General features: G+C 33.0%; 1 protein-coding gene across 1 annotated transcript in view; it reads right to left on the bottom strand.

Moving 5' to 3' along the window:
• Positions 1–12,307, bottom strand: part of LRRC40 (leucine rich repeat containing 40) — a 54,085-nt gene that overhangs the window by 27,091 nt on the left and 14,687 nt on the right. Inside the window, exons 2-6 of the mRNA XM_024734621.1 lie at positions 10,590–10,771; positions 8,936–9,009; positions 7,652–7,781; positions 4,339–4,462; positions 582–724 (exon numbers count right to left, since the gene is read on the bottom strand). Coding sequence (XP_024590389.1) covers positions 582–724; positions 4,339–4,462; positions 7,652–7,781; positions 8,936–9,009; positions 10,590–10,771 — 653 coding nt within the window. The remainder of the gene's footprint in view (positions 1–581; positions 725–4,338; positions 4,463–7,651; positions 7,782–8,935; positions 9,010–10,589; positions 10,772–12,307) is intronic.

Below are 12,307 nucleotides of genomic sequence, written 5' to 3' on the forward strand. Positions count from 1 at the left end.
GCACACATATAGCTGACTCACTTCGCTGTACAGCAGAAAGGAGCACAACATTGTAAAGCAACTATACTCAGAAAAACAAACAAAAAACAAAACAAACAACACTAATGCATAAAAGTATACATACAGAAAAGCAAAGCATAGCAAATTTAAATACAATGTTAATGCTATATACTTAATACCAAAAAAAGTAATTAATTTTAAACAGACTTTATGATGAGGTAAACATGAGTTGGCAACTTATAGAATTAGATATGTATTCATTCCTGGTATTCCAGGTTTCCTGCACTATGGTCCCAACTTACTTTGTAAGCCTCATCATCTACTACTTCTCCAGTTATAAACTACTCTCCAGATGAAATGGACAAATTCTTATTTTTAAAATTGATTACTGCTTTTTAAAAAAAATCTATTATTGACAATACCATTAATATATTTAGTCATTAAAATTCTGAAAAACAGGAATATAGGAAAAAATAATACATAACTAATACATATTCTCAATGTAAAATACGTTTAAAATTTCATTTTCATGATTAACTTTCAGAAAATGTATAGCTATTTAATAATCAACTAAATAGTACCTTTAATAATTTACAAGAAGAAAATTCCGGTAGAAAACGTAATTTATTCCTCCGCAAATAAAGCAATTCTAGTGATTCCATGCTAGCCAATTCAGAAGGTATAGTTTCCAAGAGATTTGAATTACAATCCAAATGCTTTAATCCTGTAATATATGTTTAGTGAAACACAAAGATATTTTAATAGAGAAAAAATACTGGTTTATAATTGTATATACATTCAAAGAATGTGTAAGTAATCATGAGGACTTACAAACCTGTGATATTCTATACTGCTATAATAATCAAGAATCCTAGAATACCACTGAATTACATAAATGTAAACTAAAAATGTTTTTATTTAGTTATAATTAAAGAGAAACAATGATATTAAAATCAATGTTTAATAATAGTTCAGGTCATCTTTGTAAAGATTTAAAAAACAAAGTACTCTAGTACTCCTTTAAAGTATGGTAAAATATATAAACTATCTACTATGACATTATTTCCCTCAGTAATTATACATCTTTAAAAAGAAAAAGTTTAAGGTAAACATACATGCATACTACTCGTATGAAAGAATGTCAAGTAACTCTGGCCAGTAGTAGCTTAGACACATCTGTATTTAAAATAGGCAACTGATGTTCTGTCAAAAACCCATGGATTTCTATGTATTCCCTCTTATTCTTTCATCTACTCATACTGCCTCTCTCCCTGTCTTCTTTCCTTCCTTTCTTCTTCTAATTTTTTTTAAGTTACATTCTTTTGCTAACACCTTAGCTAACACTCTTGATAAGAAGGTATAAGATAGCTCAAGAAGAATGTTCTCACTTGCAGCATCTCTCTCACATCCTGGATCTTTCTTAAAAGGCAGAACAGAAAACAAAAATGGAAAAAAAGTAAAGGTCTTCTTTCTCTTAAGACTTTAATAAGCAGTTTTCTCCCTAATCCATATTACAGATTCTTCCACTTACAATGGCCACCATATATTTTCCACTATATATTCTCAACCCTATAGTTTGAATAGGCAATATGCATTTTACAACTTTTTTTTCCTGTATTTTGAGCCTGTCAATTTTAACATAATTCAAGACTGAACTGATGTACTGCCTTAGACTACTTCTTTCATTGTTTAAAGAAGTTAACTGCTTTCCAAAACAAATTTAATAGTACTACTTTCAACTTATAATAATTTATGTATTATTTGGCTAGATCACTGAGAAAAATGTCACAATCTGATCTACCTTAGATCCAATAAACTCTATAAAACAAGTTTGTTTTAAATTTAGAAACTAGCTTTCACAAGTGTTTCCATCTAAGAGCACTGATTGAGAATAGAAGCAGTACATAGAAGAAAGTGAGGTGGATGGACTCTGTCCTACAGAGTGAAGTAAGTCAGAAAGATAAAAACAAATACCGTACGCTAACGCATATATATGGAATCTAAAAAAAAAAAAATTGGTTCTGATGAACCTAGTTGCAGGGCAGGAATAAAGACGTAGACATAGAGAATGGACTTGAGGACACGGGGTGGGAGGGGGAAGCTGGGGTGAAGTGAGAGTAGCATCGACTTACATACACTACCAAATGTAAAATAGTTAGCTGGTGGGAAGCAGTAGCATGGCACAGGGAGATCAGCTTGGTGCTCTGTGATGACCTAGAGGGGCGGAATAGGGAGGATGGGAGGGAGGCTCAAGAGGGAGGGGATATGGGGACATATGTATGCATATGGCTGATTCACTTTGGTGTACAACAGAAACTAACACAGTATTGTGAAGCAATTATACTCCAGTAAAGATCTATTTTAAAAAAAAATAGATTGTTTATATATGTATAACTGAATCACTTTGCTGTACAGCAGAAATTAACACAACATTGTAAATCAATGACACTTCAATAAAAAATAAATTTAAAAATATGAATAGTAAAAGTGAAAAAGAGCAATGGGGATGGAGTAAGAAGATGCAAACGCTGGCTCTACAATTTACTACATAATTTCTAAGCCTAGGTTTCTGAATCTTTTTTTTTCTTTTTTTCTGAATCTTTAAAATGTAAATAATATGCATCCCTACTAACTTGTAGAACTATTGTGGCAGCAAAATAATATATTTAAAAGTATTCTGAGTTACAAAGAACCATGCAAATGTTAGATACTGTTCTTGGAATCTCATCATGAATAGTGAAATAATAACTAAATGTCCTACTGCTGATAGCTTAAAAGTATCATTGTCATGGCTGAAGGACAGAAAGCATCTGAGCATAATTATATAGTATATTAGAAAAACTGCTGTAAGTTCAAAGTATTTTTCTATTGACTTCAATATTTGCTCCTCTCTCTCAATATTTCTACTCAATTTGTGAAAAAAAAATGCTTACATATGCACTCCAGATATCATATTTTATGTTTAGCTCTACTTTCTGATACCTTTATTGAAAATGGCAAAGGCAAGCAGAGTCAACTACTAGTATCACAACTAAAGGCTCCCCTGAAATGTCAATTCAATTTATGGCAGATTTAATTTATGCATTCCTGTTATAAATTACAAATAATCATTAATCTAAAGTAAAACAGCAGTGATCATTTTGTAATGTATAAAAATATCACTATCTTATACACCTGAAATAATATAATATTGTTAGTCAATTATACATTAATTTTTTAAAAAGTCAAACAGCACAATTGTACAAGTTCACTGCAAAATAATCTGTAATCAACTGTACGAAATCACATCTATGACTTCCTCCACAAAAGGGAGGTTTAAAAAAATGAAAAGGCTCATATATGATTAGCAAAAATGACTAGTAAGGTCTATAGCTGACACAGTGTGGTCATCAACTAAGAAATAATAATAGTTTGCCTTTAGACAAAAAAAAAAAAAATCACTATGAAGATTTTGGACTCTAAATCAAGAATTCTAGCATGATTAAGTATACTTACTTAAAAGGTACTGAAATGTACCTTCAGTTTTTTTTATCCCTTAATATTAGTTCTACAATACACCAAATATAATGGTTCAATGGTAAACTTTAATGGAACCACTCAATTTTAACTTTTTTTAAAAAAAGAATTGACAATTTGGGCAAAACTAGACTATCTCTTGACATTATTACTTATGGACTTCAAGGAGGATACAGCTATAACATAACCATGTACCATAGGTGGCATCACCTAGGAAAGGGGAATGACCTCTTCGTAAATGTTGAATAAAATGAATGAAGAGATAGAATAGCTCAAAACCTTAATCAATTTCTCAGGTATACAATATTACCACAATTTATAATCTTATTTTTTCTCCTTTTGATATGCCAAAGTATTGTTCGGGCAGTAATTCTTTTTTTTATTGTTTTGTTTTATTACTTATTTATTTATGTATTTATTTAGGCTGCACCGAGTCTTAGTTGTGGCACACAGGATCTTAGTTGTGGCATGCGGACTCTTAGTTGCAGCATGCGGACTTCTTAGTTGCGGCATGTGAACTCTTAGTTGCGGCATGCATGCAGGATCTAGGTCCCCCACCAGGGATTGAACCTGGGCCCCCTGCATTGGGAGCACAGAGTCTTACCCACTGGACCATCAGGGAAGTCCCCTGGTGGTAATTCTTTACAAAGTTGCTAGACTACAATGGCCTGGAGAAAATCTGACTAGTTGTTATTGTTTGCATTTACCACCATAAAATCTATTATTTTACTTCTCTGTAACTAACTATAAAAAATATATTTTTTTAAATGTAAGTTGCACCAACTTCAAATTTTTTTATTTTTTAAAATAGAGAAGATTTACTTTTCATTCCACTTATTTCTGCAGGCAAACTCTTCAGTTGATTACTGGAAAGATTGAGTTGCAGCAGGCTGGACAGAGATGCAAAACTAGCAGGAACAGTTGTAAGATGATTGTTCGAAAGATCCTTTAAAAAGAGAAAGACAAAGTGAATGAAAGAACAAGTAAATAAAAAAAGAAAGGATCCCTAAGGGGAGTTTCAGAATTTTGAGGGCATTGCAACATTAAAAAAACTATTTACAGATGATATGTTTTGTAACTCTCATTCACTGACAATTTCACAGATCATCATTCATTACCTCAATATACTCTGTGGGCCTACTATGTGCCTAATAATGTAGCAGAGAGGAATTAAAATGAATTCTGACTTCAAAAATATTTTACACAAAGGTTTCTGTTAATATTAAGTCATGCTGTACCATGTTATCATGTTTTCAAAAAAAAAATCTATTTTTTCATCCAATATTTGTTGAGTACCTATGATAAATCAGGCAAACTGTATGGTTAAACTGTAATATGAAATGAAAAACACCTTTGCAAGAAAGAAAAATTCTTGGAAGGAAAAAAAGTAAGCTGAAAAAAAATGGCCATTTTAATTTGGGAGGAAAAAAATATTCCATCTTGGTTCTGCTGACCTCAGCAAGTCTGCTTTAACTAAGTACAGAAGTCTACTCTACTCTCTAGTTTTCACTCATTCAAGCTTGCCTAATTAATCTCTATACCTTGATGTTGCTTTAAGTCTTTGTTTCTGTTTTGTCTTTTATGACAGAATATTTTTTTGAAACTCCCTTTAAAAGACAATGTTATGAATCAGGTATTCCTCTTACAACATTCAAATCAGATATAAGTACTACACCAGCTATCATCAAACTGTTAGGTAAGTCAAGTGGCAACAATGAATAAGAAAAAAATGACTTAAAGGAACTGTTCTCTGAAGACTATGATTTAGTCTAATGTTAAACAACTGTAACTCCAAATAAATTAAGATAGAAAAAGGAAAAATGCTAGATCAGTGTATTTTTTAAAACATACGGTTATTATAATAACATAAAATAACATATTATCATAATCTACAACATCAATATAATAATATACAACCCAAATACTCTAAAGTCTAAGAATCAACAGATTACTAATAAATAAATATTTAGTAATATCAAAAGTTACTGACACTAAATGCAATGTAGTATTCTGGATTGGATCCTGGAACAAAAAAACGGACATTAGTGGAAAAACTGGGAAAATATAAAATTTGTAGTTTACTTAGCAATATTGTACAAATGTTAATTTCTTAGTTTTTACAAATATCCCATAGTTAAGTAAAATGTTCGCCCATTAGGGCTTCCCTGGTGGCGCAGTGGTTGAGAGTCTGCCTGCCGTTGCAGGGGACACGGGTTCGTCCCCCGGTTTGGGAAGATCCCACATGCCGCGGAGCGGCTGGGCCCGTGGGCCATGGCTGCTGAGCCTGTGCATCCGGAGCCTGTGCTCCACAATGGGAGAGGCCACAGCAGTGAGATGCCCGCGTACCGCAAAAAAAAAAAAAAAAAAAATTGTTCACCCATTAAGGTGGGTGAAGGGTATATGGGATCTCTCTGTACTATCTTTACAACTTTTCTTTAAATCTAAAATTATTCCAATATCAAAAGCTAAAAATAAAAAAAAGTTTCTGATAAAGAAAAGATTCACAAATTCCTAAGAAGTTTTAAAGAACCCAAAACAACAACAGAATTGCTAATAAATATTTAATTACTGCAGTTAATGACTAAATTAGATACAAAATAAGTACAGTGCATATAAATTAATCATTATTTATGCTAAGTCATTTCTTCATTATTTATTTAGTACCACTGTGTTAAGCAGTTTTTATATAACTTTAAGAAATATTATTGGCTTAAATTATTATAGATCTTATACTTTTAATGTTTTAATATATTGTTGCTCACATTTATGATTTATTTGATAATGAGTCCCTAAGAACACAGTTCTCAGCTGAAGCATCCTTTCATTATGCAGTGACTATCTGGGAACCCATAAAGAAAGTTTATTAGGTTTCCTTTTAAGCTTTCTACTAGGCTTTTGTTTTTTTTCTTTTTAAATCAATTGCTATCTTTTACCAGCAAATTTTATAAGGAAATCTGATGGCTCCTTCCTTTACCACTCATTTCACCTACCTATGCCTTTTACTTTCCAAACCTTATTTCCAATCTGATCAGATTGAAAAACAAAGAGCTACTGAAGAAATGGTTGAAGAGAGTATGTATTTTGATTTCAAACACTGGTGCAGATGGGTGAAATATCAAGAAAAAATAAGTAAAAGAAGCAATTTTTCCTTGAACAAAAAATAAACTTTAAGGCTAAAATGACTAATGAGTTTTTCAAAACATGTAATTGTGACTAGAACAAGAATGTAACATGAAATAACTATGTGGAGTAGAGATTTATATTAGAACATCTGATCGAATACAACTGAAGTCTTTCAGATAGGATACCTTACAGTAGAATCTTACTTCTTCCGTGGTAAAGTGGAGGAACAAAAAAAAGGATACACTCTGAAGTCAGATTATTTTATGTTAAATTCCTAAATTCTTTACATATTAGTTATATGACTTTGGATAAGTTACTTTTTTTTTTTTTTTACAAGTCTTAGTTTCTTATCTGTAATGGGGATAAAACTATCTACTTTGCTATGTGTATAGCAAAGTAATATGTAATATACTGTATGTATAGCAAATATAGTAATATGCTATAGGTATAGCAAAGTGCCTATTGTTTGTATTATTCTTAATATGACTAAAATAATACTTGCATTGCTTTATGGTTATCTCTATTTAAGATGTGAAATGGATAGAATAAAATTTTTTACCAAGAAATATGGCCATTTTGAAAACTAGTGTAGAATAAACAGGCCCTGAAGGCATTATCTGGACACTCAGAGGACAAAAGAGCCATAAGGGCTACAGAGGAGGAAATGAAAATGGAGATAAAAAAAGGGAATTGGTATACGCTAAAAACACCTTTCCTCTATTTTGCTAAACCATAAAAGCCTCTGAATAACAAAGTCATCCTCAATGGCTCCTTTCCCAAACGCTATTCCTAAATTAAAATCTAAGGTGATTTCCTTCATAAGAAAAACATAAGAAAATCAAATTTACAATTACTAATTTAGCATTCTAATTGCAATTCACTGTTTCTGATAATCTAGTCATACAATCAGCTGCCCATGTAACCATGATTGCAATCATATATCCAATTTTTCAGCCTAATAAGAAATCCCACCAGCCCCAAATTATATAAATATTGCAAAATCAAAACTTACTAAATCTTCTAAGTTGGAAAGTTGTTCAAATCCCCTTGGTATGCAAGTTAGTTCATTATGCTGGAGATATAGGCCCTTCAGGTTTCTTAGATTTGTAATTTCTTCAGGGAGTATTTTCAGATTGTTATGGCTATTGATTGATAAAACAAATGCTGAACAATTTGGTGACAACACAATAAATATTTATAAAGGCATTTTTGCTAATCGACTACCTGGGCTCATTAAAAAAAATGAAGTAAGGTTACTAATTTTAAGTACTTACAAACTTTACATCCTAAAAGTACACACCCATTAAAATGACAGTAATCTAAAGTAATCAAATTGAGAGTTTCAAAGAAATAAAGATTTTTAACCAAACATATAATTTGTGAACTTTTGATTGGTTCCTTTTAATCAACTTGATTTTACATATAAATGAAAACATTGGGCTATAATTTTTACACTGCATATGAGGCTTAGAATTTTGACAAAGATGTGCACATACATACACTACATGAAGTCACATTTTACATGGGGATTAGGTTTCAACGTAGTACTCAAGACAAAAATAGCTATTTCTGTTTGAGGGCCTGGCATGTCCAGATGAATGCAATATGCAACTCCAGTCTTATTTTTCACCAAATAAGGACTGTTATTTAAGGAACTGTTCTCCCTCAAACCAGTTAACTCCAGAAAACTGCAACTTTATCATGCTGTGATAGATAGATTTATATCTATTTTATAAGCCCCAACTTTTCAAACTATGTTTTGAACACTTAAACTTTTTCATTTTTTTCTCCTAAATTAAATCTTCCCTAATCCCTTTCCCCCTGTGTATATATAACATATAAGGCAGTTATTTTTCTTGAAAGTCTGAGTGTGTACTGAAGGGCAAACAGAGTTAGCTAGGGCCTTAGCCACCTGGCTTCCCATGTACCTATCAGTGAGAACCAGACGCATACCCATGGAATCCCAGGAGTCCTCAGAAAAGTTTAAAAACTACTAATATCGAAAACATGAAATTTTCCTCATTATAACTACTAAAAATTATTTCATAAAAATAAAAAGTATTTTAAAAAAATCAACTGGCCTTAAATTTGTAAAACAAGAAAACATGCAGGCAATTCTAAAACAAAAAATAAAATAATCTGAGAAATAAAACTTAAAATTATTATTCTGCTTAATCACTTTCTGAGATAATACAAAACATTTTTTACATGCTAGAAAAAGTGTTTGAAAAAAATTTTAAAGAATGTTAGATTTACACCCTTATACTAGCAATACTGAAATAAGTTTAAATTTTACCTGACATTAAGTTTCTGAAGATTTTCTAATTCTCTTATAGCAGAAGGAAGGGATGTCAGCTGATTATCATGTATCTAAAAGTTATTAAAAGACACAGTCAATATCTTAGTCTTATAATTAACCATGAGCTTTGCTATTGTACAATATTCTCTGATGATAGTCTCGTTATTCTAGCTCAAAAGCATAGCTGGGCTATTGGTAATTTGTTTTGAGTATAGAAAAGAAAAAGGAGTTTGGAGTTTGAAATTGACCAAACTACTGCTAATAAATCATGAAGTGATAAGAGATCAATTTTAAAATACTACAGTTAAAAAAAAAAAAAAAACTTCCCCTCACTGAGTGGAACTGCAATCTCAAATGAGAGATGACAAGGTCAGAAACTAACAGGCCTCTGATGGTATGATTTATGTCAACATTTACAAAAAATAAATGAGGAGGAAGACTTCTCTCATGTTCTTACAGAATAATATTGCTTTCAAGGTACAAGGAACCTTTAAGAGAACACTTATGCCAATTCATTCATTTAACAAATGAAGAAAATAAAAACTTCTCTAGAAATCTGAGTACATCCAACTTTTTCAGACATGAAATGGAAGATTTTTGATGATCCTAAGTAAAGTATATCAGAAGTCTGTAGATTATGAAATAAACTACTCATGACATGGCAACTAGGGATTAAAAACATAGTCCCTGGTTTTCCCTGGTGGCGCAGTGGTTGAGAGTCCGCCTGCCGATGCTAGGGGACGCGGGTTCGTGCCCCGGTCCAGGAGGATCCCGCGTGCCGCGGAGCGGCTGGGCCTGTGGGCCGTGGCCGCTGAGCCTGCGCGTCTGGAGCCTGTGCTCCGCAACGGGAGAGGCCACAGCAGTGAGAGGCCTGCGTACCACACACACACACAAAGAAACACAGTCCGTGAATAAACACACAAAAATTTAAGCCCAATAATTCAAGTCAGTATTGGAGATAAGTTACCAAAAAAAACCCCCAAAATAACAAAAAAAAAAACCCAAAAACAAAACAATATTAAATACTTGCTTTAACACCTACAATAATAATGATGATAAAAATAATAGCAATAGGGCTTCCCTGGTGGCGCAGTGGTTGGGAGCCCACCTGCCGATGTAGGGGACACGGGTTAGTGCCCCGGTCCGGGAAGATCCCACATGCCACGGAGCAGCTGGGCCCGTGAGCCATGGCCGCTGAGCCTGCGCGTCCGGAGCCTCCGCAACGGGAGAGGCCACAACAGTGACAGGCCCGCGAACCGCAGGAAAAAAAAAAAAAAAATAGCAATAAAAAAAAAGACGAGCAGCAGCAACCACTTGTTAAATACCAATTCTGTCTGTATGCATTAACTCATTTAATTCAAAGAACAGTTTTTAAAAACAGGTAGTAGTACCAGTCTCGGTTTATAAACGTGGAAACTGAAGCACAAAGAGGTAACCTTCCCGAGATCACACAGCTATCAAGTGGCAGAGTCAAAATCTGAAGCCTGATGTTCTGACTCTGCACTCAACCATTATGCTATGCCGAACACAGTAATTTGTTATTCTTCCTTGCACTCTACCGACTGAACATGGGTCTTCTATTTCTCAAAGCCTAAATTTAGCTTTAGAGTCTCTTCAGACGAAGATCCATATTTATAATCAGTCAACTTACATCAAGAACAGTCAGTGCAGGAAGGAGTCGGAGGTCATCAGTAAGTGACTGAAGTTTATTGTTTGATATGATTAGTTTGGTCAAATCTGTCTGTTCCCACCATCGCTCAGCAGCACTGAATGAAAGATTCTGATTAGCTTCTTCAGGGATATCCACATTTATTCTCCAAACACACTGAGGCACTATTTCCACCACCACCACACCAAAAAAAAAAAAAAAAAAAAAAGAAGGGAAAGAGATGAGATACTAAGTACACATGTTTATAACAGCTATTCTGCTTATCTACTGAAAAGAAGTTTCTGAAACACTAAAAAAACACTTTCAAATAAATCAAACAAATAGCAATGAATTCCAACTACATTACAATGGAAGTTGATTTTATTCCAAAACAGAATATTGGATATGTATTTTTCATATTAGATCTCACTCTTATCTTCATTCAACTATATTTACTATATACATTCCCTGCACAGCACATAGTGGTTAGATACACAAGACAAATAAAGAATGGACTCTACCATTATGCTACCATAACAGAGAACGTATGGAAATCAACATTTAAACTAACTCATTTATATCTCATAGCAACTCCGTGAGGTAGGTGTTATTTTCACTTTACAGATGAGAAAAATGGGGCACAGAGAATGTATCATTTACTCAGGGCTATATAGCTAAATGGGATTTAAACCCTGGAAAAACTAAGTTGTCTTGCTTCTCAGGGAATATTTGTAAGGTATATCTGACTATGGTAGCTGCTCTCTGTCTGACATACAATTTTATTTCTTATCCCATCACACAACATTGTATTACTTCTGTTGCAGCATATACAGCAATTCCTTTGACACTGCAAATAAGACTGTTCAAGTTAAACAGAAAGAGTCCAGGTTTATCACTATAACACTTGAAGCCCTAGAAAATATTAACTTGCTCTAGTGCTATAGCAGAACTATTTTAAATAGTCCTTCACTCCTTGATACCAGTAGGACGATATATGGGTATGATCTAGAACTTTAGCTAATATTAATCAAGGCAACCATTGGTTATGCCTTACAGTTACTATCATTTTAAAATGACATTAAATGGAAAGGTGTGGTCAAAGTTTCAAGTTCAGGACACAATCAGATCAAGCAATCCAATATAATGGTTTCACAGAAGCAAAGCAAAGTTCCTGAAATCCATTCACTCAAAAAAAAATGAGGTACCTATATTTGTATTAGAATAAATTATAAGATCCCTTTCCTACCCTTCTCTCTGCCTAAGCAATCTGCATTTCTCTACTCTTCTATCAATGAATCCCCAGCAAATGGGAATAAAACAGAATGAAAATCTACCCATGTTTATGGACAGAGGTTTATTTTTAAAGCAAAGCAAAGAAACAAAAGCCACTCTTTCCAACTCTTTGAGCACAAAAGCAGCATAAAATGTATCTTCACTGTTGTTATTATTATTTTGGTGGGTAGATATGGATGACTGAGTGGGAATGAGAAACACACTTCAGCCCAACACTAGCATGTGAACTTACTGACACCAAATGAATCAATAGAAATGGGTACATTTATGTATTTGACTAAAAATCAATGTTACCCTTAAGTAAAAATAAGTTACAAATGTGCCATACCAGTTTGGGTCACCAACAAAAAGCTCCAGTATAAGAACGACAAAAAAAAAAAAAAAAAAAAAAAAGGAAAAAAAAAAAAAAAAAAAAAATTAAAAAAAAA

This window comes from Neophocaena asiaeorientalis, unplaced genomic scaffold (assembly GCF_003031525.2).
Source record: "Neophocaena asiaeorientalis asiaeorientalis breed wild unplaced genomic scaffold, Neophocaena_asiaeorientalis_V1.1 scaffold15, whole genome shotgun sequence".
Lineage (NCBI taxonomy): Eukaryota > Metazoa > Chordata > Mammalia > Artiodactyla > Phocoenidae > Neophocaena > Neophocaena asiaeorientalis.